The 25,515-nt window shown below is 32.1% G+C and overlaps 6 protein-coding genes across 6 annotated transcripts; 1 reads left to right on the top strand and 5 right to left on the bottom strand.

Annotated features, from left to right (window-relative positions):
* Positions 1 to 3,314: 3,314 nt before the first annotated feature.
* On the top strand, positions 3,315 to 4,914 carry LOAG_04080 (hypothetical protein; the record flags this gene model as incomplete). Its single annotated transcript, XM_003139617.1, has 5 exons — positions 3,315 to 3,456; positions 3,699 to 3,791; positions 4,083 to 4,201; positions 4,469 to 4,576; positions 4,747 to 4,914. The coding sequence occupies 5 exons, from the start codon at positions 3,315 to 3,317 to the stop codon at positions 4,912 to 4,914; spliced, it is 630 nt and encodes a 209-aa protein (XP_003139665.1).
* A 602-nt stretch (positions 4,915 to 5,516) lies between these two features.
* LOAG_04079 (hypothetical protein) lies at positions 5,517 to 6,866 on the bottom strand (the record flags this gene model as incomplete). The annotated part of the gene is made up of 4 exons (XM_003139616.1): positions 5,517 to 5,603; positions 6,097 to 6,194; positions 6,319 to 6,490; positions 6,777 to 6,866. 4 exons carry the CDS (start codon positions 6,864 to 6,866, stop codon positions 5,517 to 5,519), a joined length of 447 nt encoding a protein of 148 aa, XP_003139664.1.
* Positions 6,867 to 7,235: 369 nt separating this feature from the next.
* Positions 7,236 to 11,744, bottom strand: LOAG_04078 (zinc finger protein; the record flags this gene model as incomplete). The annotated part of the gene is made up of 9 exons (XM_020446500.1): positions 7,236 to 7,293; positions 7,686 to 7,849; positions 8,228 to 8,396; positions 8,705 to 8,892; positions 9,322 to 9,452; positions 9,604 to 9,835; positions 10,265 to 10,516; positions 10,905 to 11,207; positions 11,601 to 11,744. The coding sequence occupies 9 exons, from the start codon at positions 11,742 to 11,744 to the stop codon at positions 7,236 to 7,238; spliced, it is 1,641 nt and encodes a 546-aa protein (XP_020303170.1).
* Positions 11,745 to 14,200: 2,456 nt separating this feature from the next.
* LOAG_04077 (hypothetical protein) lies at positions 14,201 to 14,464 on the bottom strand (the record flags this gene model as incomplete). The annotated part of the gene is made up of 1 exon (XM_003139614.2): positions 14,201 to 14,464. One exon carries the CDS (start codon positions 14,462 to 14,464, stop codon positions 14,201 to 14,203), a length of 264 nt encoding a protein of 87 aa, XP_003139662.2.
* A 1,004-nt stretch (positions 14,465 to 15,468) lies between these two features.
* LOAG_04076 (hypothetical protein) lies at positions 15,469 to 17,764 on the bottom strand (the record flags this gene model as incomplete). Its single annotated transcript, XM_020446499.1, has 5 exons — positions 15,469 to 15,663; positions 15,751 to 15,848; positions 16,315 to 16,417; positions 16,938 to 17,032; positions 17,638 to 17,764. 5 exons carry the CDS (start codon positions 17,762 to 17,764, stop codon positions 15,469 to 15,471), a joined length of 618 nt encoding a protein of 205 aa, XP_020303169.1.
* A 1,834-nt stretch (positions 17,765 to 19,598) lies between these two features.
* On the bottom strand, positions 19,599 to 22,467 carry LOAG_04075 (hypothetical protein; the record flags this gene model as incomplete). Its single annotated transcript, XM_003139612.1, has 3 exons — positions 19,599 to 19,751; positions 21,990 to 22,060; positions 22,275 to 22,467. The coding sequence occupies 3 exons, from the start codon at positions 22,465 to 22,467 to the stop codon at positions 19,599 to 19,601; spliced, it is 417 nt and encodes a 138-aa protein (XP_003139660.1).
* Between the last annotated feature and the right edge of the window lie 3,048 nt (positions 22,468 to 25,515).

Raw genomic sequence — 25,515 nt, 5'->3', positions numbered from 1 at the left:
TAATAATAATAATAATAATAATAATAATAATAATAATAATAATAATAATAATAATAATAATAATAATAATAATAATAATAATAATAATAATAATAATAATAATAATAATAATAATAATAATAATAATAATAATAATAATAATAATAATAATAATAATAATAATAATAATAATAATAATAATAATAATAATAACAATTTTTTTATATTGATTATTCTTTCAACACGTTTGCAGTTTGATATCTCATTGATATGCTATGATTTTGATAGGATTAACTTCTATCACATATTGATAAAAAATGGGAAAACGGAAATCATATTTTAAATTCCCCGAATTTCGTTATTTCAAAAAGTTTGGAATAAGTCTAAGTCCAAGTCATAGAAAGAAATTGTTATTTGAAGAAGTCTATTTCTGCGGCAGAGTTTATACCTCAGATGAAATCTTTCATAGGAAGATCTGTCTGTCTCGTATTCTTCAAACTCTCTTTCCGACAATATTCCTCAGAAATCCATAAGCTCAATCAATTATTTTATTTTTACTTAGATTTCACGCCTAATGAGCAGTTTAACCAGTGGCGATTTCACTGAACAATGGGAAAGGAAACAAGTTAATAGCTGAAATTCAAGAAAACAAATTTCTGTTATTTATGAACAAATTTGCTAACTTCGTTCGTTTGCAACAACAAACAAACAATGGCGCTTCAAATAAGCAATGCGAACTGATATCAGTTGATCTGAAGATAGGAAATGAGTTAAATTACTTATATTATTCTTTTAAATAAATTTCTGTCTCACTTGATATGGAAATAAATTTAATCGTACGTGAAGAGTCTGAAAATTTGCATTTTATTTTTAAGCAGTTCCTCTTCTAAAAGGACTAATACTTGGAAACACAAGCAAACCTTTTAGCAATCCTATATTCTGAGTTTCTTTTCTCATTCTCATATTGTATATGAGTAATTTATCGTATACAAGTATCACAAGTAATCCATCGTCAACTGTTTAACTACCATTGACATTCGAATAGGTAAAATTCTTGAAGAAGAATTCATGGTTGCAACTTTGAGTTTTTTTAAATTACAAAAATAAATGTCACTCGTACAATTAAATTAGATAAATTAACTTTTGAATTAAGATTTTTTGCACGAAATGTTCTCATGGATTTCTATATTAGAGAAATGAAATGTTACTCTGAAATTGCTTTGAACTATTAAAATTCATTTTAAAATCACTTTTCTATAACTATCTCCCAAAATCATCTATATCGTCTTTTAGTAAAGTCAGAAATTTTAGAAATCAAATTTATATGCAACTTTGATATATTTCTTGCTATTCTAAAGAAGGTAATGAGAAATAAATTTTTAGAACCTTTAGAGTTAAATCGCCAGAAAGCGCTTCATTCGACATTTTCACTTGATATTCAGGAAAAAATGTTGAGGACAACTCCGAAGATTGTGCAGAATCTTTATTTTTCACTTGCTTTCTATTTGATTGTAAAAAATGTTCAAAAATATTTAGAAATCTTCAGAAGAATTAATATGATAAGGAATAACAGGCATGCACTTGGAAGAATTCAGCTTGCAGTTTAATATGTCCCAAGGTCATCTGGCTAACATAAGCTAAAGATTGCATGGCCACAAGTTCATATATAATGATAACACTTTTTTTTTTTGCTTCTGTATTTTATTTAAGAAGATCTGTTCTGGTCTTCTAGCCTAAATCTGATCAAATAATTGGTTGATAATTCAGTCGATTGATAACCTTCATCCTTTATCCCTTTCATCATAACGATATGATTGGTTGATCTTTTTTGATTTGTAAATGAACTGAAGTGATGAAAGAAGTGAACTCAGTAATGTCACCAAAATAAAACATTAATTAGTTCTTAATTTTACTAAACCGGAAATGATTTGATCGAACACGGAATTTAAAAAACCAGTAAAAAATGGAATTACGGAAGCACTACAGGCAATATTTACTTTTTTCTAGCAGCAATTATTAAATACAAGATTTCACTAAAATATAGTGGATTTTTGGTACCAGCAGTGCAAACGTTTGTTACAGTTGATTGATGGTTTGCTCAATATTTTCAAGGCTGACCATTTTCAATGAGACGAATCGGGTCTCTGAGCTAAGCATGATGTCACCAATGAGAATTATTTTGTTGCAGGACTCATTTCATCACATCTGTTGCATTACATGTTGTAGATATCTACTGCCATCCCAAGTAATCTAAACAGATTTAAATTGTTCTATGCTGTTTTGTGAAATCAATTGTTTGATAATAAAAATGTTTCCTGGATCATGCTATCCCGTATATGATGCAATGGTAATGTTGAACGAATGGAAGAGTATGGATATGATGGAGCAGTCGGAAGTAATGATGACATAATGTAGGATCGGATGGCGAACATTCAACAACGTTTCAACACAAGAAAGCTATGTGTAACAGAAGCAAAAAAAAAAAACATTTGCTCCATCAGGTGATCGATTTTGCTCCATTCCGTAGACCTGTCTTGTTTTTTGATTCTTCACTGTCGTCGTTTTCATCTGTTCTCTTTGCTTTCAAAAAAAATTTTTTTTTTTAATAATGCATCCGTAAATTTTATTGATTCATTTTCATATTCAATTTTACAACGAATGAAATGGTTTTTTTCTTTCTTTTTTTTGCATAAAAATGTTTTGATTTTCATTTTTGGAATATTCTGTGAGTTATTCTCTTTCATAAAAGTTCGTCACAGATTAGCATTATCAGTGTGATTACCCGCAATGAATATTTCGAATACTTTGACTGATAACTTCATATATTTGCTTATCCCATGCATTTCCTCACACTAAATTTCTCACAATTTATGACAAGGCTTCACATAATTTTTCAAAGGGCAGTGATTTTTTTTTAATTTTTTTTAAATATATAGATCCCTGATATCTCTGACCGAAGATATTTTGAGATGACGAAATGTTTCATTTATTTATCATTGAAACTTAAATTTCAGGCTTCTTTATGAAGTGTTTGTGTTGTTTATCAAAAATTTATTAAAGTGTTTATTAAATGAAACAGTATGAAAAATTAGAAATTCCTTGATTACTAAATAAGGGAAAAAAGGAAATGATTAACAGCGAAGGATGAAAATGTGACTCACTGATAGGAAAAGATAAACACTGTGTTGTATATTATATTCTATCCGATAAAGTTCCCTTCTTAAATATTGGTAGTGTTTCTCTAGATTTGTGAAATCGCCGAATTTATTAATTAGTTGCCTTCAGTTACTTATGTATGAAACTAAAACAGAATTCATCCTTAGACGATATTAGATATGCTGTCGCCAAAATTCAAACTATACAATGCTAATGACCAGCAAAGTGGTAAATTAGCAAGGCTGATGTTCAAAATGGCAAATGTCCCGTATGAAGATATCAGTATTAATCGGAAAGAACAATGGGATTTCATTAGAAATGGTTCAAAATTTCTAGAAATTTCCAAATTTGAGAGATGGTTCAAAAGTTTGATGATAGAAATAGCACATCACTTTATGGATAAAAGTGATATCGGCTCAAGATAAGGAAATTTCAGTGTGTTTGAAATAAGGGCTGGTATTATGAGATCGTTCGTTCTAAGATTTTCAAATTTAAATGAATTTTGGTTTAAAAAATGTTAGAAACACGAAAAAAAAGAAATTCTTAAAATAAAGAATTTACAGAGACTCCACTTGGGATACTGCCAGTACTGGAAATAGATGATGTCAAACTAAGTGGGCAGACTGCTATTTGTCGTCATTTAGCTTGGAGGTTCGGTAAGTTATCATTGATACGATTATAGCTTTTATAGTGACATCATCTTTTCATATCGTGCTTGTTTTCTACTATTCATAAAAGGATTGTAAAAAACAATTCCATTTGAAAAATTATTTTGGTAATTTATCAGTTGCTAACTGATAGGCTAAAGCTTAATTTGTTATGTATTCTTATAGATTGCTTTTTTATGTTGTCATAATTGAAAGAAGCTTAAAGCAATTTTAGTTCATACCCTTGACATAAAATCGCTATCCGTCGCTTCTTTTTGAACATGAGAAGTGATTTCATAGGGCTGTCCGGACAAAATGCGACATCAGATGCATTGCTCGATATGTTTGCCGATTTGCTTCTTGAAGCTCAGATTTCAGTTTTCGGACCAACGGATGATGATAACGACAGCAGTGCTAATGTTAAATGCTCACTTAAATGCCAGCAACCATTGACCTTTTTCAATTGTTTTTGAGAAATTATAACTTTATAAAATTATGGATTATCAGCACTTTTTGGGAGAAATATATTAAAAAACTTAAAATGTATGCACAACTTCCAGATGAATTATTAGAGCTGAATGTATTGTTTAAAGTCCACTTTCCCCTACTATTTGTTGGCTAATTTAACAACCAGAAACTTCAACGTGAATATTCTTGTTGTCACACAATGCCCGCGACAATTCCAGGTTACAATACCTGATGATATAAAACTTGGGAAAGTTTGCAATCGTGTCGCATCCATTATTGAGAAACAACTAACCAAAAACAACACTTCTTATCTGATTGGAGAAGAGGTAAGGAAGTTAACTTTAGCTGAGCAAATAAATCAATTGTAAAGTAAGTGAACCTCGATGACCAGGTAGGATTCTAATAGAGATGATTTGTAAACTGTGGTCGAGAATCTCTTAATGTTTAACTTTATTAGCCAAATGCAGTTTCCGAACACAGGTGAGAGATATTTTAGATTACATGGGTTGACTTGATGATTTACATATTTTTCAATTCTTTGTTGGATCATGGGAAGAATGCAAGTCTCGACAGGTATCCATTAACGAGAAACATGTATGAGAGAATCTCGCAGTTGATTAAGTTGGGAGACAATTCTCAACAAAAGGCAGATAGATGCAAATAATGATGCTATCCATGTAATAATTGTTTATAATTTCAAAAAAAAAAAAAAAAAGAAAATATGACATTATGAATATATTATGAGTTCTTTTGGTCTTACCTGGAATTTTCGTTAGCTATTTGGCTAATACTGAAGGGGGTAATAAAGAAGTTTTCTTAGACTCTAATGGTGAGTGAAGGAAAACAATTTTTTTTGTTTCAGAATCGATCTGTCGATCATGTTTTTTCGAATTCTTAGACATTGATATTCATTCACTGTGATTCAATGGATTGTTGTAATTTAAAAAGATGTATTCCAAAACATGATGACATGGAACTGAATAAATGATAATTAAAAGCAGCGCTAGATAATATCTATGAAGTTCAGATACAGATTTCCTAGAGTTATCTTGAACGGCTCATAACTGTACAATTCGAGATCGATTCTTTTGCAATCTGTCGTTCTTAAGACATACCTGACGAAATATCGCTTCGTCTGTTTTTATTCATACCTGCTTGTTATCAAAACTTCGTGATAACCACGACACTGTCAATATTACTTGCGCTTTATATGTATAAAATATTGCAGTTTACTAATAGGAGATAGTAGATGCATGGATGTTAACATCAAAGAGGAGAGAAAACTGATTCGAAACAATAATCCTGTCCTGAATCTTCTGATGATTCGGAATCTTTTGGCAAATGGCAATATTCCTTAAAGTTATATTCTTAAAATATAATGTGAAACATGTGAAAATATGTGAAACAAACCAGTTACTCAAGAACATAGTGGAGTCGTTACTTCATCAACCTTCAAATTCTTTAGGTTCAATACATGTACAATAATCCATGATAACATAATTTTATGGCAAAGCGTGAGCTATGCCAAATGTTTAGTTTTGCTGCTGGGTATATTTTGCCGTAAAAATTTAAATTTAAATACTAAATAAAAATAAATCTAAGTAGGAACTTAAGTAATGATAAATTAAAATTTAAATATTGCCCCACGAGTTATCTATCTCATCAACAAACGCATCCCACTAGTAATTCACGGCGGTATGGTTTCTTCCTCTAAAAGTCGGTTGCCCATTTTCTGTGGTAGGCATATGTCTTCGATATAACGAAGTTTTTGTCAGCAACATCTCATTTAGCTTTAGATTAACTCTAACTTCGAATGGATTACTGATATAGATATTTCTGAAATGACCAGCCACACGCTGCTCACGGAAGGTCCTCCATGCGTGCATACCGTAAGCAAATCAGATGAAGAACGTACCAAAGGTATGAGAACGAAGTCGCTCTTCACTTTCCATAAATTAATTTTCTCATAATACTAAATTCCAGTAAATTTGACATAACAAGCTAGATTCTCGGGCCTATACCTTCTATACCATCAAAATAGGGCATTATAATCTTCTTCACTGCTAACAGCCGTCCCAAATCAATAAAAATGCTTCTTCATGACCACAACTTGTCTTATAAAATGATAATTGCGACGGGTTACGAATTTCTCGATTTGAACGAATTTCTCGATTTTTTTTAACGTCCGAAAGTGGAAGAACACGACGATCTACCTGAACCTGTAAATTTGAGCTGTAGACCTGCAATCAGTGGTCAAAGTAGTCCAAAATAACCATTATGACCCCATTATGAAATAATCTCAGGTATTCCTGCCAGCATGTTCAAAAATTTTTATTTGAATTCTCTCTTTTCTCTTAAAGAGCAATAAGTAGTGGTTATTCTGTGACAATCCAATCTCGAAGGCGAAAATTAAGTAGTGAACTATAAAGAATTTTTCATTTTGATGCTATATACGAACACATAAGCTAAATATAATGACACCAATTGAAGCACATATATAAATCGTCAAGCTTCTATTTCAGATACTTCCGTCATAATATAAAACCAAGTCACAATATAAAACTCGTAAAAGCGGAACGTTTCAGATACTGGAGAGCATTTGGTAGATAACCACATCAACCGCTACATAAGGTATATTGCTCAAAGATTTTAAAAATAATTATGTATTTATTACAAAGATTATATTTATTACAAAGAAGATTTTTCCCCACCATCAAAAAATTTATGATAGTTTATACAAGTTTTCCAAGAAGGTGGATTTTAAGGTTGGGATAATAAGACAAAAAGACATCACTCATAAAATTAATGAGATCCAAGTACCAAATATTTGATGAAATAATTTTCCTGATTACTTCATTATTAAATCTAAAAAGAGCTGAATTTATATGCCACTAAAATTCGAAGTTCCATAAAGTATGCAACAAGCATATGAGCAATAGATGCCTGATAAAAAAGTGAAGAAAAAAGTGCATGACGAAACGATGATCAAGAACATTTCAACATATCGGCAAAAGAAAACCGTGGCCTCGGACAAATCCTTTTCCTGCAAATTTTTCGTTTATAAGTTTAGGATAACTCTTATTTCTTGATTTTGTGAAGCTCTAAGTTAAAAGGATTATGAAAGTGAATTGTTAAATTTGTGATAGTTCATGTTGCGTCACTTGGTACTTATGAAAGGTTTAAATACCTGTGCATGAACATTATTCTATTCAATTGAATTGATGCATGTCTGTCGACTGTTTTCGATTTTAATTATTAGTAGTTAGTTAATAAGTAACTCAGCCAGCATTTGAAAACAATAACACACAACTGCACAGTATGAAAATAGGAAAAGTTTCGTCACTGTCAATTGAATATCCATTTTAAGTGACTGGAAGCTTATTTTTCCATATCATATGGTGTATGTGAACTATTATAGATTTCTCAGAAACTCACAAAATGTGCAGACGAGCATTGTTCAGTTCCATATTTGCTTTAACTAGAGAAGGCGATAAAGAATTTTGATCGCGTAGACGACAAAAATTATGTACGTCTGACACAACATCACCATTACCAAGTCTTGCAGTTTCTTCATAAGGACGAAGAGCAAAAATTTTCATCTACAAGAGCAAAAGTTTGAAGTACTATAAAGCATTTTCTGACCAAGCTGATAATTTCTGACAAGTTCCTCTTTCTATTTAACCGACAGATTATTATCAAAGCTGAGAGCTAAAATATTGCAAAGCTGCATCGATTGGAATTTTGTGATGTTATAACGTTTAATGAACGAAACTTACAAATTGAATCTTAAGAACTGTGTATAATAATCAAATCAGTTTTTCATCACTGCATATAATATTAACTTGACAACAGGATATTCTTATTGCTTTTTGATCTAAGTTACTAAAAAGCAAAACATTCTGCTAATTCTCAGGATAGAAATAACTGCGTAGACACAATATGAAATAAAGCGGAAAAATACATGAGACAATACTGACCTCTAATTCATCATTATATTGACTGAGAATATTGCTTTTTTCTTGTTTCAGATTAACAACAACACAGCGTCCTTCACTACAAGCACGCACATGATTCAAAATATCTCGTTCAATACATGATGCACGTTTACAACGATTACAGACAATTAGTGATGGTAATAACTGAGCTCTGAAATGCAGAATTAATAAATGCCTGGAAATTAATAGCCCAAACTGCTATAGCTCCCACATCATAACAAGGATTACTTTCTAAGCTCACGACTATTCGAATTCATTCCACCATATTATTACTATAAGTACTATATTATTACTACCATATTACTACCACATTCCACCATATTATTACTATAAGATAGATACTATAAGTATTGTAATATGTTATGGTAGTTCAAACAACATTAACAATACTGTAAATGTTTCTCACACCTTGTTTCTAAGTATGTTGTTTTGTTAGAGTAGTGATAAACTTAAATTTGCCTCGTCATCCCTCCTCGTTTCGTCGTGCATTTGATGAATTTGTGTCGCTGTGACGCAGTGTGACAGTTTGTACGATAGCCGCAATGAGGACAGTGATACATACGCTTGAAATGTTCACACACATTACTTAGTCCTTCATTACATTCTGTGCATTTCCACTTCTTTTTTTTTGACCATAACTTGCGGCCCTAAAGAAATTGCGAGTACTTTTGATCGAGATCTACCTAAAGCTAGCTGAAGCACGACCAAAGCCAGCCGAAAGTTTCTTGCTGTAAAAATCTAAATAGTTATTTTTCTTTAAGTCATAAGAGAATAAAGTCGTTTCATAAGTTTAATTCGCATAAACTAAATTTAATGTACAATTCCAAACCATTCTTTGTAAAATTTGGTATATATCCATCATTTTGCTTTACTGTTCTAAATATGTTTTTCTTTTAATAGGCCAACTTTTCGAAATCTTTAAATATACACATGTATATTTAAATGCATACTCTTTAAATATACATCATATAAATGATTTTGGTATCCTTAATTACTGCAGTTCTTTTAACCCTTTAGGATTTAAAACGGGACCAACCGAATACACATGGCGTAAAAATATTAATTCAATGTCTTACCTTTCGCCTTGTATGTACTTGGATATTTTTTGAGATCCATTTCAGGTTTGGTTGAGTATGCTCCCGCCGATGAGCGATTTTATCAGCATGCCGTATAAATTTCAATGAGCACTGATCACAACCATAATTTTCTAGAATGAGCAAAATGATTGTGTCATTTGACCAGACGAAAATTTATCCAAAGTTGTGCGGCTAATAAACTGATATAAAAAAGGTACAAAGCTGCAATATTGAAAAATTCGTTAACAAAACATTATTTTCCATATTCTTGAAATATCTCACCTTCCTGATGTAGCAAAAAATGTCTAACATATTCGCGTTCACTTATCATAGATGATGTGTTGTCTCTCGGTATGACATAACAATTAAGACAAAAGGGACACAGCAAAGTGCGTGTATTTGAATGGAATCGAACAAAATGATCTATAAAATGGGTTCTCATCGATGTCCTATATCGACACTTCCTGCAATGAAATGGAGCATCGAAATCGCCATGAATTTTCCGGTGCTTGCTCTGAAATCATAATAATTATAGCTTTTGGCACTCTAAAATAGATTTAAACGAAGGAAAAAAATTGACAAATGCATCGAAATTGAGAACTCATAAAGTTCCACACAGCTGGACCGTTTTCCTTATAATTAATCCAAACATTGGTCCTTCAAATCACATAAAATTATCAGCTTCTTAATAATGCGCTTTTATTACAATAACGGAATCGATGGTACCATTGAATAAATGCTTCCAACATTTCAATAAATCATATAGATTCGAGTTATGCAAGAATTCTAAGATTAATTCTTATAAGTTGAATCAATAATTTGTAATTGATTGCAGTCCTCTACGAGTAGGACATTTTTTAATAAAAAGTACAACATGGTATGAGAAATATGAGTTGTCGCACGTCTATGTATGGAAATAAGAAAAACGGGGTTACAAACATACCTCATCTACAGTGATTTCACATATTTTACATGTGGATGAGGATGGTGTTGCACTGTGAACATTATCATAATGAATCTGCAGGCGATATGCAGTAGGAAATAAATGAAGGCATTGTGGACAACGGCAGAATCGATGCATTTCTCGAGGGCAATTAAGACTACTGCCGTAGCTGAACTCAGTTAAATGTGCCCACAGATGGAACATGAAACTTACATTATTGGAAAGCAGCATTCGGCAATTTCCAACGGAACACTGAAAACATTCACATAATTAAATCGAAAATTTAGACGAAATCTAGAAAGTAACGTACTTTATCGCAAATTACATGAAGAACAGTGATGAACGATTTAATAGAAACATTTAACAGAAACTGATTATATTTCTTAGGTTATCATTTAGATAACCAATAGTTCTGGTTATTTTGTGCAACGCATTCACTTTTGATAGAAAAATGGTAAGTCATGAATGAACTATCCGGGAGAATTTTATAGCTTATAGTCAAACTGCTCATTTGATTCTATTGCTACTCGATCTGTCGACAGCTAATGGACAAAAATACATCAAATACTGCACCCACCTGTGACAAAATTATAGATGAATTTGATTGAAAATAAAGGAAGAACTAAAGAAATGAACCTACTCGGAATTTGGCACTAAACTGTTGCGCTTCAAATGGTGGTGCTCTTGGATCATAACTTTCATAGCAATACGAATCCAAGTTATTTTCTCTACGTGATGATGATAAAGTTATATAACTGGTATCATTTTCCGTGTCCGATATGACCCGGTTTTGGAGTTCCAAAACTGGTAGCTTAGTATGTAAAAGTGATGAGAAGGCTTTTTGCAGCATTGGTGTTGCGGGAGTTTCCGAAATATTAATTCGGTGAAACTGTGTTGAAGGGGAAGCTGTGGTAGGTAGCGGTAGTTTGCTGGTTGTGGACCGCTGTAACTTGAAAACATCATTCTTTCCTGACTAACCTTCTCTCATTAGCATTTTACTTGAAAGCTATATGAGCTCCTTAAGTCAACTGATATTAATTTTATTTGAAAAATGTTGAAGAAATGAATTCATAAAAATTACCATTTGGAACTCAATTAATGACTATTCTGCTCCCAGTTATGCAGTTACTCCAGTAAACTACTTCACCTTCTTCACAATATAATTGAGTGTGAAATTCCCAAAGTCATTAATTCATATAAGCAATGTAACAGAAAATTCAAACATTCAGTTAATCGTCCAGCGTTACTTTCGAATAACCAATACTTTATCTTCCAAATACTAATCATTTCAGTTCATATAGAAACAATTATTACTAGTATAAAGCTAAAATCCAACCCTTGGTTGCAGTGTTGAGAACCTAAGAGGCTTCGCACGAATAACTGAAGCAGTCGCCCCCACATGTCGGCTTACTGAATTGTGTCCATTGCTGTCGTCATCATCACTATTATCAAGCGTTATTACTTCCGGGCAATTCATCATCTGCAAGTATAAAAATAACTTCCAAATCAAAGGCTTCAGTTCTAGTACTGAAAAGTGGGCTAACGTAACGTTTAGCAAATAAGCAGAAAATAGAAATTACTATAGCAACAACACAAAAAATGCTCAACAGCGTTCAAATTATGATGCCAACATATTTCATTACTTAGTATTTATTTAACGGTTTAATCAAAACACTATATAAATACAAATTACTAAGCTATTTGAACGCTGTCAATCCTACAAAGCAGTGAGGTGCTCAAGTAAGGGACCTCAATTTCGCTGAGTTAATTAGGGGAAAAAGATGCATGTTACTATGTATCACAGTAAACAAATTTATGATCTGAATCATTTCCCCAATATTAGTAATACGTTTTTGCACTACGTTTCATAAGCACTACCTTCCTTCATCAAGTTTTCTTTTACAAATCCATCATATCCAGAAAAACCCGAGAAAATGGTTCAATATTTTATGGGCAACGTGTGATCTCCGATGTTGGGTTTTCAACGTCCGTAACATTATTACAAAATGAAGTCGTAAAATTTTATTTCATAAGCAGTTTTTGTCCATAACTCCTTTGCAAAATTGAGAAAGATCTAATATCATATTATCAGTTCAACACAACTGCTTGTTCGATTTGCAACATTACACTAAAATGGTCAAAATTACACTAAAATAGTCCATTACTAGCCTTGCAAATTTGCGTTCAGGTTTGTGTCGTATTTTGACACATACTAGCAACAAAGCTACAAGAAAATCTCAAAGACCGTGTCTCGATACAAGAGAGTATGCGAAAAAGAAAGAATTATGTTTCCGATGCAGTCCATCCTTTCCATGATCTGTAAATTCTAGGCTGCCGTAATTCTAAATCGGCAGAAAACCAGCAGCCACTAATGTATATACCCTTACTTCCGACAATTTCAAGAAATCTAGCCACTATTTAGTCCTTTCTTTCGAAACCGAATACCCTTTCAAAACTTTCCAAAGTATTAGTTATTTAAGTAGTTAGTTTCACAGGCAAAGCTGTTTCTCTGTAGATGAATTCACATGCAGTTAATGGCCAAACTCTTCGTGTTATATTCCACACGCTGTGTATCCAATCTTAATTCGATTGACATTCCTACCACAGGATTTTCATTACTGGAAGAATCCCTTTTGAATTAATCTTCAACAGTTCTAGATGAATTTTTATTTCATTAATCTCCCATTCATGTCTTGAATCTTACAGAAAATTCCATTCCTGTTATAGATGTTAAGAACCGTTCTGTGTTAGGGTTCAAGACATATACGGCTGGTTCACTTGATGCTTTCGCCAAAACACTCAGTAAGCCAGCTATTAACCGCAGAAGAGAACAAACTCAATCGTCCTACCCGAGTATGTGAGTATTCTTCTAAGATTTCCATGAAGTTCTCAAATGTACCTTCCTTCTACTACTGCACATCTTTTCGACATTTAATAGTAGCATCCTTTTTATCCAAATCGACTTTTTCTCTTTTATTGCCGCAATCAAATTTTCGCTTAGAATAGAACCAACATTCCGCATACCCTAGCAAGTATCTTATAATTTCCACCCTCTTCGACATTCACTACTTATTTCGATGATGCTATCGCGATTAGCTGAAACGAAGCACACGGATTATTAGGAATATCTTGAAGCTTTCCTTTTTAGAATTTCTATGTCGAAACAGAAAAAGATCACTTTTCTTATCCACTTGGATTATCAATCAATACGGTCAACAACTGATTCGATTAAAAATCCAAGTTTACCAGTGTTTTCACTCTTCACTTCTTCCTCAGTTAATTAACTAATAAAATGAACTGCCCGAAAAACCAGAGATTCCTTTTGATAACCCTTCTGGAAAAGTGTCAATTTTGTTTAATCCAATAATTCACCAGAAGCTTGTTGTTTATGCGTCAAGGCTTGCACCTTTGATTATCACAGCTGTAAATGCTTTTAAGTAGATTTCGGCATTCATTCGACTCCAGAAAGTAAAAATGAAGTCAGATAGAAGAAAGTCTGTCATATTATTCAATAGAAAACGCCAAAAAATGACTCACGGCTGTAATGTGGCTCGAGTAGAACATAATTTGTCTTATTTTATCATCTATTTCATACTCGTTTATCATCTACTTCATACTCGTCCTGCTTTATTTGTAGTCGCCCATATAAGTGATGGTAAGAAGAATGGAACTAACGTAAGCAACTATTTGACAAGTTAACGATTTCAATAAGACAGGAATGATTCCGATGATTCCATTGGATCAATTCGTACAATTCGATGACTGCCTTTACGTCTTCAACCACACAGGTTTTCATCTCAAATTGCTCACCGTTACAGAATATTTTGTCTGCAGGTAAGACAAAGTTACTATAAGATATGTTAATTAAGTCATTTCTACTACTCAGTGCAAGATACGTTAATTAAGTCATTCCTACTATTCAGTGTTAAACTCATTTTAAACTCGGTAAACCTGAACGCTTTCTCTTTTCCTGTAATAGTTATAACCAGTACCAGACTCATCACAGTCAACCAACAGCACTTTGCGATTATCCAGATTTGCCTTTGAATGCAGAAATAGTATACAAACAACTACACAAATCAACAACTGTGAAGTACCTCGATGAAATCGTGTCCAGCATATATCTGAGATCACATTAAATCTCTTTAGTAGTTGGAGTGATGCATTACGAAATTCACGTTCGACTGGCGTCGATTTCATTTTCTGTATATTATGTGACCTTTTCGACAGAATAAATATTATACTTCTTTTAATTATCGTAATGGAAAATTTGAGCCAACGTTTGGTCTATTCCAAATACTATCCATTACACACGTTAGATTTTCCTGAAGTGTATTGATCGGTTTGTCCGAAGAAGTGCTCTATGCGCGTAGACTTAAACAGACACTTTACTGAGTGCTCGACGCCATTGTCATCATCATTAGCCACCGTTTATCCTCCTCATACAACAAGCCTCGACCTAAAACGTCACGCCAGCAACGAACCTCCCCGCACTTCCTCCACAGTGATAAAATCAACTCCCCCATCGAGAGCATACGGTCAAGATAACATAATCTGATTCCGACCGCAATGTCAGGGTGATGTGAAACAACTTAGCTTATAAGGACTAGGTCATAATGTTATGTTGGGGTAACGGAGCGTAAGTGATGTTGTCGTCCCGCGGTTGATTGGCCGTTTGTTCAGTAGTCGTTTACTACATTAACACGCACACAGTGCTCTTAAACATAGCCGTTTGGTTATGTATGAGGTTTTGGTGACAGGCCGTTTTTAGGATTTGCAATTTATCAACTTAGTACCAAACATTTCAGAAATAGTTTGCACATCGGATTTTATATCGACTAAGCTGAGGAGCTTTTGAGAGATTCTTTGATGTTATGGGAATTGAAAGAACAATAAGGCCATTCATTTCAAATGGTGTGATTTTGTTTCGTGATGTTTGAAACGCTATCGATATGTTTATTGTTAAATTCAATTAAACAGTCTAGTCTTACGTGATAACAACAAGGCACCATTACATTCTACGAGTTGTTTTAACTAGTAACTAAGGAAATAGTAGTTTTTTTGTTTTTTCTTTCAAAATCCATTAACGTTAAATTCGTTCAAGAAAAGTATTTACCTGAACATTTTTAACTAAATCTGTTTAACATTAAATATAAACAATTTCAGCCGTAACAGGTCATGGCTGATCAACTACTGGCTGTTTTTTATATCCTTAGCAGGACAGTAAAACATGTCAACAAAAGCACCGTACTGTAATTTGAACTGCTGATAGTACCCGACGAACCATTACATCTGTCTCCGTAACAAGTACATAGTTGTACATCACCGAATACCGGGTGAAGTTGTCTGCGATCCAAATTGTACAAATGAGCACGGGGTAAGCTTCGACATTGGTTCACCTAAACAAAAAACTGTTTTTCTGTTTCTTCATCGTGCTACAAAATATCTGTTTCAGTTCTTCATAACGATTTAAAAGCTAAAATTACCATTTGAAAGCGATGCGTCCTTACTGCGGTTTCATTGAAACCGTTCCTTAATACTCGATCCATGCAACCACGGATAAATTTAAAACCAATAAATACGCCTGGAAAAAGTATTGATGTCTAGGAAACGATAGTGTTGAAAGAACTAAAATTTCCATGTTTATTTTTCAGTCTGTATTAGTACTGTTTGATTTCTAACCACGTATTTGGAGAGGATGATGACCTTTTAAGCATAATTTTGGTCGTTTTCGACAATGGATCCGAAAAGAGACAAATAATGTATGAGTTTTTCTTTTGGCTAATTCCTATATTACATTGCCAAAAAAAATTGTATTACATTGTGTCCGATAACTTGACATGTCATTTTATTTTGATATGCAATACTCAACATGTCGAGGATATCACTTGTCAAAATGTCTCATTTAATATATTTATTGACATTTCTATGTTTGCATTAGCTTAGGAATAGCGTAATCTTAGCTGAGTCATAGAGTTGTTATGATCAGTTCAGTGCTCATAACAAATTTTGATGGGACAATGGTTTTTAAGAAGTAATTGCAAACAAACCAGCTTCAACATCGGGTTCGAGTAAATTAACACACATTGTTGAACAAATTACAGTAGGAATATGGTTTGAAAGTTGTGGCTCGTTACATTGATTTGTAAACATCTGAATATCGTGATTGAACACACATTGCTTATCTTAATTTAAAATTTTGAAGGAAGATTGATATGACAACGATAATATTAGAAATTTGTCTCATAAGTGTTCTCTAACTTTTTCCACATCATTTCAAGCTCCCGTTTACTCCCCATAATTTGAACAAAATTTAGGGAAGAGACCTTTATGGTTGATAAATTTTAGAATTTCAATTTTCCTTCAACTTCTACTGCTTACAAGTTTTTTCACTTGTTCTCTCCCTCTATGGTAGATTATGCTTATGTCTCTCCATTTTTGTTGTTGTATGGATCAGTTCTAATAAGCCTACTTGAACCTTTATTTAAGATTAGTAACTACATAAAAGTATTTGTTAAAAGTATCCATTGATGTGTTCATTTTAATTTAGAGCTGTGTATGTGGAAGCGTTCAACTTTTTAGTTTGAGAATACGAATTTCTTCTGAAGTTTTAATCTGGCATATTAAAACTTAAGAATTTAGAAGGTAGTATGTAACATTATCAACAGAAAACCTTAGGTGCCATGTAAATATACTGCAGATGCTCCCAGCGTTCTTGATAACTCAGTGACATACAAGAAAAGCATTCGAATCGACGAGGTATGGTATCTGAAAATAGATTTTATTGCACTGATAGGAATTTTTCGTAGTAGCAATCAAAATATCAAAATTACTAACTAACGTTGTCTCTGATATCATCGCTGAAATGAAACTAATGCCCCAAAATCTTATTGAACTTGAAATTTCACATCAACCAAATTAAAAGTTGCAAACGCTGAAATAATGTCTTAAATAAAACTTTTATATTAATCTCTCACATTTTGATAATGTCAATAGCATTGCAGTGAACATCTCACTATTTAAATGAAATTTTGCGCATGAAAAATTGTTTCTTTTCTGTTTGAAAGACAATAGAAAGAGAAAGCTTTCAGCAAGTACATCATTAATATCTTCTCCTTCCAGATGTCTCTTTTTATTGATAGACATTGAAGTAGCAAATTAACCCTGTGAAATCTTCCTTTCTTGCTAGACAAGTCCTTAAATGCACATTTTCCATTCTAATGAGACTTTGTAGACTGATAGAATTGTGTGTGCTTAAATTTTGTACAAATTTGGAAAATAAATTGCAAATATATTAATGAAGTTGCAAACAGACTAATGAGGCATAAAAGCTTAAACTTTTTTTCTAGTTAAAGTAAAAGAAATGAAAATACCAATTTCCACCAGTTCGGCAAGTTCTCTAGCGATCCATAAGTGTGAAATGTCGATAAAAATGACCGCTATCAGTATCATCAAACTACCTAAAGTTTTCATTCCGACATTGTCATTCACTTGGTCCATCAGTGCCCCTCTTCTCAGTTATTTTTTAATTTCAGCACAATTTTATGTCTATGATATGCGAATTGTTCCTTCATAATCACAAATAGTGACGAAAATATATATAAGCTCACAGCTCAGAAAAAGCTGTAATTTGAACTTTCGCAGAAAATGATAAAGGAAATAAGTTGGCAATTTATTAATTTCGTATGTAAGTTGACAAAATAAATGATATGAATGATAAAAGTTACTTGTGATTTAAGCCATCCAAATGTGACTTCTTTGCTATGACTCAGCAATACTTCGAAACAAGCATAAAAGCATTTCAAATAATTGAGAGTGCACTTCGATATATAAAATGAAGCTTAACAAATAACATTATTCTCTTTCAAAAGATTGCTATTGTCACTATGATTAAAAGGCACAACTCATAATGAGACAAAAAATAAGTTAAAATATGGGCGTATATTCCGTAGACAACGTTTATTGTACTTGTAGCGACTAGAACAACTGGTGTGAACTGTGGAAAGCAAGCAATTGAAACTGAAGAGAATATTAAGATAAATATCGAAATTTAATCCTTAAATGTCACCATCTTGGACATATCAAGGATAACTTCTGGAAATGCCGCCTTATTCGATTAGAAGATTGTGTCACCATCTTGGACATATCAAGGATAACTTCTGGAAATGCCGCCTTATTCGATTAGAAGATTGTAGTTTCCAACAGTAAATAAAAATTTTCCTTCCTCCCCCAATTTATTAGCCAAGATATTCACGCTCGATAACGTATAACAACAACGGATTCGATCATCTATTTTAGCTTATTAGAATATTCCGGATATTATTTTGCTTGCAGATTAACGTTTTCTGAATATTACTACCAATTAGGATTTTATCATCTTGCTAAATTAACGCTTAATTATCTGGCAAAATGGATAACATCTTGAATTGTCAAGGTCATAGCATTAAAATATATCTTTAATAATGTGAGCAAAAAAAAATTTACACTTTTACAGTTCCAATAAATGGATATCACGTCATTTGTGTAACAATAAATCCCAAATATCAGGGATTCATGCTCAACGATAATTTAAACTTTGTATATTCCCGACCTATAATTTCTCGGAAAAGTAATTTTTTATCTCAATTTTTTTTAGCAAAATTTTCTTTTGTTAAAAGTTCGAGAGTAAAGCTAAGGCATAATAGTAAAAAATTAAGAACTCTAAATGATCCGAATTTGTTCTAATAAAAGTGAAGGTGAAAGAAATGCAAGCATAAACAATTAAGATTGCCAACTTGGGCACAGTTGATGATTTCATTTTTGAGTTCAAACCTTTCCAATAAAGACGATTTGCATTACGATTCGAAAATATTATAAAATGAAGTTCGGCAATGGCTTTCATTATTCAGCATATATAAAGCTGCTATGATATGAAGGAATGGATAGTTGAAATCCAAACTTTACAAAAAAAAAAAACAAACTCAACTTTATTTGGAAAATCAAGAAAGTCCAGATTCACACGATGATAATTCTTCCCCGAGGGTATCGGGAAAATAAAAAAGGTACTATTTCTTCAATTTCTTTATTTCGTCAATTCCCTAGCATGACAAATAACTGCACTTAACAACATCTGATCAAATTACAATAAAAATCCTTTTCAATATCACACTTAATGTTAGAGTAACTCTTGATAGGCTAACTAATTTTTTAACAGTTGCCTATGTCCTTTGTATTGCAATATCTGCTTTTTAAAAAAAAAATTTAGTGCAGTCTGTTCGTTGCTTAAAACATTAAGAAATAGACCCATTTATTGCGGAAAATGTTATGTCTTTCATTTTACCAACTTCCCATATTTTTATTCTTCTTGCAATTTTCTAAGAATTAATTGCAGACTGGAAAGCTTAGAAATTTTCATTTCAAACCAAATAGATATTTGTGCATTTCGACCAAAAGTAATGTCTAGTGCGATTTTACCGAAAGCACGTTTCCATACATGTAATTTGAAAAACTGCAATATGAGAATGTAATCAAATCAGTTAGAAAAATTATTAAAAATCAGGCAATATCTGATCTCTTTTTTTGTTATCATTATTATTTATTAACGGACATCAGAGTTCAACAAAGGCTGCAATGAACTAAATTTATTTGAATCTTAAGTCTGTGATTGTTCGATAAAAAAGGAAAAAAAAGTTGTGTAAAACGATGAATTGTGAATTCAACAATTTTTGCATGCACCGAAGAAGACAGCATCCTCAAAATGTTTCCGTCATTTCAAATTCTGTTTTATTAAAAAAAGCAGGTGAAAAACTTTTTCCCAATAATTGATAACAAAGTACCTATCAGCAGTTTTATTATTCAGACAATTCTGTTTTTGCCATTTTTACCTTATTATCATTTGAAAGAAAGTGACAAAAATGTAGCTCACTTGTTTGAAATCAATTTTAGTCCAAATATTATGTTGTGGAAAATTGTTTATACAACTCATTCGACTTCATCTGGCTTTAAAGTTTTATAAGAAGTGAAAGTCTCTTACCATTTGATTGCAGTCCTAGTAGTTGTACTCCTTCTACACTATGAATCACAACAATCCGTTAGGAAAGAAGTGATTTTGGATTTTCAAAGTGTTCTTTTATTCAGCAATTTGTTTGATTGATCAAGGACATTAAGTTTAAATGCGGTGATATGATAAGATAGAAAATAAAATTTCCCAAACTGTTCAACTTTTCAGTGAAATCTTTTATTATTATGAATACAGAGTGAGAATTCCACTATTTTTTCTTTCCATTATACTTTTTAAGTATAATTATTTACTGGATATATTGGAGAGGAAAGTGAAATAACGCCAATTTATTGTTTGGCATTTTGAAAAAAGATTTAAAAAAAAAAGAAATTGTTCGAGAAGTAAAATGGAAAGCAAAGTTTTCCAAGCAGTCAAAAGTTCTCCCTGCGAAGTCAATAAACAAAAAGATCGAAATCAGTCTTGTTTAGTTGCATGTCTCCTCAAAATATCGCACAGCAAGAAGCAAATTTCCCTTCATTTCTATTATTTCACAACTTTTCGGTAATTTAACATGAACAAGGCTAATGTGAAATGGAAAGAGCGCAGGTAATTAACCAACTTATCTGAAAAAAAGATTTGGATTCCGTAGTCAGATCAGAAGATTGAACACGAGAGTTCTAATCTGAGCTTATGGACTGTTAGAAAATAAAGAGTTGTATTATTAAAATATAACACAACTCTGTTAGAATCTTAATAATGCATATGTTCAAATGAAAAAACTGTTAATATGTTTATAATCTTTGAGCCATTAAAATTGTAATTATTGCTTATTGTAGTTAATAAATGTTAATTTTAGTGAATATTTCTTTCTACCTTTCTCTTTCTCCCTCACCTTCTGGAATTCAAAAAATTTCTTTTTCAAAAAACTGGATTTCAAATAAATTGGTGATAATCAATATAATTCATATGTAATCAAAAATATCGAAATATGAAATCCTTTAAAAAGCTTCCACCGTTCAATTTTTTCAGCTCTATGCTTTCCTTCCCCATCTTTGAGAGTACTAAAAAAAAATTTTGATATTATGGCATACAGTTATTTGGTATCAGTCAAAAAATGATTCAAAAAAGGAACGTTAAGAAGAACCTAGTGTAAAATTTCATCGATTAAATAATACTTAATTCAAATTTTATTCAAAATCAACCTTATTTAGAAGTTGATACTTGCAAAGATTTACCAAATTCACAGAGTTATTATCATACTTAACAAAGTGGTGAAAACTTTGGCACATTGACACGTTTTAGATATTTCAGATGTTTAAAACAACTGAATTTGCACTGTGTGTAAAGTGAAAGTGCAAAACGGAACTGTGAATTCGAATGATCACATTAACACTGATTGTAAATTTTGTGAAAAAAAGTGATAAATGAATAGAGAAGATTGTTGCTTTAAGAAAATTTCTCTCTTATATATCAAAAGAAGAGAGAAATAGGGAAAGAATTCGTCAAATCCCTCGGCTGTAGAAGAGAAAAATGTCACCCCACGCAAACTAAATGATCAAACATCACAATGTGTCCATGTCATTTAAAACATTTCATAATAATATTTCAGATTCCATGAAAATCAAAAAAGAGAACTACATATGACAGTAGCAGAGAGATGGGATTGGAAAAGTTGTGAAGCGATATGACTTCTGGGTCCTTTAAGCAAGTCACTACAGACTTGAACAGATAGATGCTTCTAGTTACTTCCAGCAAGAAGCAACTCGTTCTCAGAACCCTCATGGATTTTTTATCAAGGAAGATAATTAAAAACTCTCCTATACATATCTAAAAGTCTATGTCTAATTAGTCTCAAAGACCCTCAAAATCTTAATATAACTGGGCAAAAATACCAGATTTAAACTAAAAAAAAAGTTCATTTCAATAAGTCCAGAGTCTACTGTATGATAGCATTCTATTTCGTCTGATAAATTTTTGACATAAAATCAAAAGTAAAGAAGAAATCAATGTTGGCGAAATCGAAGAACTTACTGTAAATTCTGAGTTTCGAATAAGTTGCAGCGCTCCAAGCTGTGCGAACAAATTCGGTGCTTTGAGCGTCGTTTTCACTCAATACATTAGAAATTTGCATATTATTCGCAAGTTCTGACTGTTTTGCACAACTCAGTTTGTAGTAGATGCACCACACCAATACTATTGATAACGGAACAGTCGAAGACCGCATTTCATTGCTTTTCACATATCATACTATACTTTCGTTCCTTTTTGTCTACAGTTAAGATTGACAAGCAGTAGCAATATGTGTTTGTGAGATAGCAAGAATTAAGAAATCCAAAACATCAAAGGAGAATCAGTTGGAGCGATAAATGGTAAACGATTATAATGAGCATTGATTTTAAATCATTAAATGAAGCAGCCGATGAATTCAACAATGACAATTTAACATGTCGTATACGTACCCAGATTTCAGCAAGCACAAGTTTCACTGTAAGTCGAATAAAACAGAAATCGAAATTGCAAATTAGATTGTAATAGATCGGAAAAATTATGTTATTAACCATAAATCAATTAATATAAGCATTAGAGTAAACTTAAGCTCGGCCAATTAAACACAATTTGCTTGGCTAAATTAGTTGATATTACATATTATCATCGTTTATATGAAAACTATGCATTTTGAAGTTATTTTCCTGTCATTTATGTCTTTCATAAGTAAATCGTCTTCTTTGTAAGAGATTGAAGAATACGAGTGAAATAAATTTGCACGATTCTTGCCAGAATAAACTAGAAAATTCGTTTCTGATCATTTCGTAAATGTCAGCAACATTTAAGCCAAAAGTGGTATCGGTGCAGACTTTTAAGTGAAATCAAAGATTATTAAAATAAATCTAAAAGGATTCCTTCTGCCAGCTGACTTCATCTCATAGAAGAGAGTTAATGCTTTCGAATATTTTGAAGTTTGATAAGAATGAAACGAAAAATTCTCCATTTTATGCACTTCTGAAGAGAAGTAAAGAAATCAGAGTGGAAAATACCATAAAAAGTAAAAATATCGTTAAAAAAATGGAGAAATCGGACAAATGAGTGATATACAGTTTTTGGAATTTGTCAATTATTTTTCTTGGTACATTCCTCGAAAAAAAACGAAAAAAAGAAAAAAATTAGTTATTTTATTGTTTTTTGTCACTCATTTAAAAACTTGCTTCTTTTTCTTCTTTTTTAATCTGATATTTCTCAAAATAGGCTGATCTTTTGATTATTCAAAAGTACTTCAAATATCAAACGCAAATATATATATATATATATGTTATTGTTCCTGAATCTTTCAAAATGTTTATAATAGTTAGGATTGTTTTTTTTGATTATTTCAAATATTAAATTTTAATTTTTATCTGAATAACTTCAACCTTCCACGCTAATAACTGAAAGGCAAAATATACAGGACTTAGACAAGGACAAAATCCTTACAATATTGAACAAAAGTATGCATTTGTTTGTCTCACTATACGAACAAGAATGATAAAGCAGTTACATAGTTTAATCTAAAATGTTTTCGATCCATGATAATCTATTTTATTAGTGAAACATTGCAAAATGACAATTAAATTTTAGTTCGACATTTCCAGACGATAAATAAGACCAACTCATTTCAAAGAAATATATCGAAATCAATTTAAAATTCCGAATTGCTGAAGAACAATATTTTGAAGACGATATATTTGTGAAGCTTAAGCATAAATACTTTTCGTACGTGAATAGAATAACACACTTGAACAATGCGTATGAAATAAATGATGACAAGTAAAGTGCAAAATGCCACTTTTCTGATCAGTCATGCAAATTATTTAAACAATGAACCATTCGTGAAATACTTGATTAAAATGCAAGTAATGCAAGCAGCGTCATAAGTAGTAATAACATTGGAATTTTGTTTACCACTGTATTCGGTGATGAACGTCATACTCCCCGAATTTTGTTGAAATTTTATTTTCTTTTTGCCATTCAATTCCAGAATATTAGAAACAGTCATTGAAGTGAAAGTAATTATCATTTGTTCAAAGTATTGATGCACTTGCAGATGATCATAATTGAAAATATTGCCAAATATTTGTTGTTAACAGTTGAATTCTTGCGAATGAAATATTATTATGTAAATTACCTTCCTCAGTAATATTTTTAGCTCATCCCGAATTTCTTAGATGATATGAGAGGAAGTAGAAATATTTGAGGCAAAAAAAAGGAAAGATTTTCAATCCACCGATTAAAGAAATACCCACAGTTGAATTTTATTGAGTAATGATACGCAAATACGTCCTAGAAGATATCGACTGCAAGACTTTCCAGCTGTTGAACGAGTTCTAAAGCAACATTTATATTCACATCTACTGATTAATTTGGTTCTTCTAGAACAGGAGATCCAACTGCCCTCTAATGAAAGGTGAGGATTGCATGGTTAAATTGCAAGATAATGATACAAAAAGGTAAAATTATGTAGGGATTTATTATCTGTCACAATAACTTTATACGGGTAAGAGTATGGCTAGGTATCATTTTTTCGGAAGTGGACACTGGATAGCTATTTGGCCAGTGATGAATTAATGGCGATGGTAGACAGCATTTGGCTTTACAAGTTACTTGTAATTCAACAGAAAACCAAAAGGTCATCGGTGAGTGATACTGATTAAGAGTCAAAAACAGTTTTTGTTTTCTGCCCGATAGCTTTGGGAGAATAGCAGCATATTCGAAATGATTTTCGTCATAAATAAAGTCCTCTACTTTCAGTGAAGATTGAAAGCTATGGCCGCTTTCACTTATAAAGTCTTAGATGCTCTTGGGGACAAGCACAAATCTACGACATATATTAATAGCATTATTTTAATAAAACTTGCTTGTTGCAGTAGAAAAGATGCCTAATGGGAACAATTATTAAAAGCTGATTAAGACTTTGGCTAAATAAAAGCAAAGATATCGAACAAATGAAATAGTGCTATAGAAGGATAATGAATAATATCTATTCAAGGAAGCTGCAAGAAACAGACAATGATTGAGTTCAAACGTGACAATGGAGAGCTAAAATCTATTTCTCTGTATTCAACCAGTAAATTGTGATCCAAAACACATTTATTTAAAAAAGTCTCCACTTTATTTCAGATAACATGAATGCAATTTTCTGATTCAGTATAATAAGCTTAGAATCTTGCGCATTCCGAATTACCTGTCATGCTTATGTATGTCTTGACTGTGAAAGGCACTGACAATAATGTTGCGATTG

The sequence above is a fragment of the Loa loa genome (genome assembly GCF_000183805.2).
Source record: "Loa loa unplaced genomic scaffold supercont3.1, whole genome shotgun sequence".
Taxonomy (NCBI): Eukaryota; Metazoa; Nematoda; class Chromadorea; order Rhabditida; family Onchocercidae; genus Loa; species Loa loa.
Note: the sequence above shows the minus strand (reverse complement) of the source record. Positions and strands in the feature narration are given on the sequence as shown.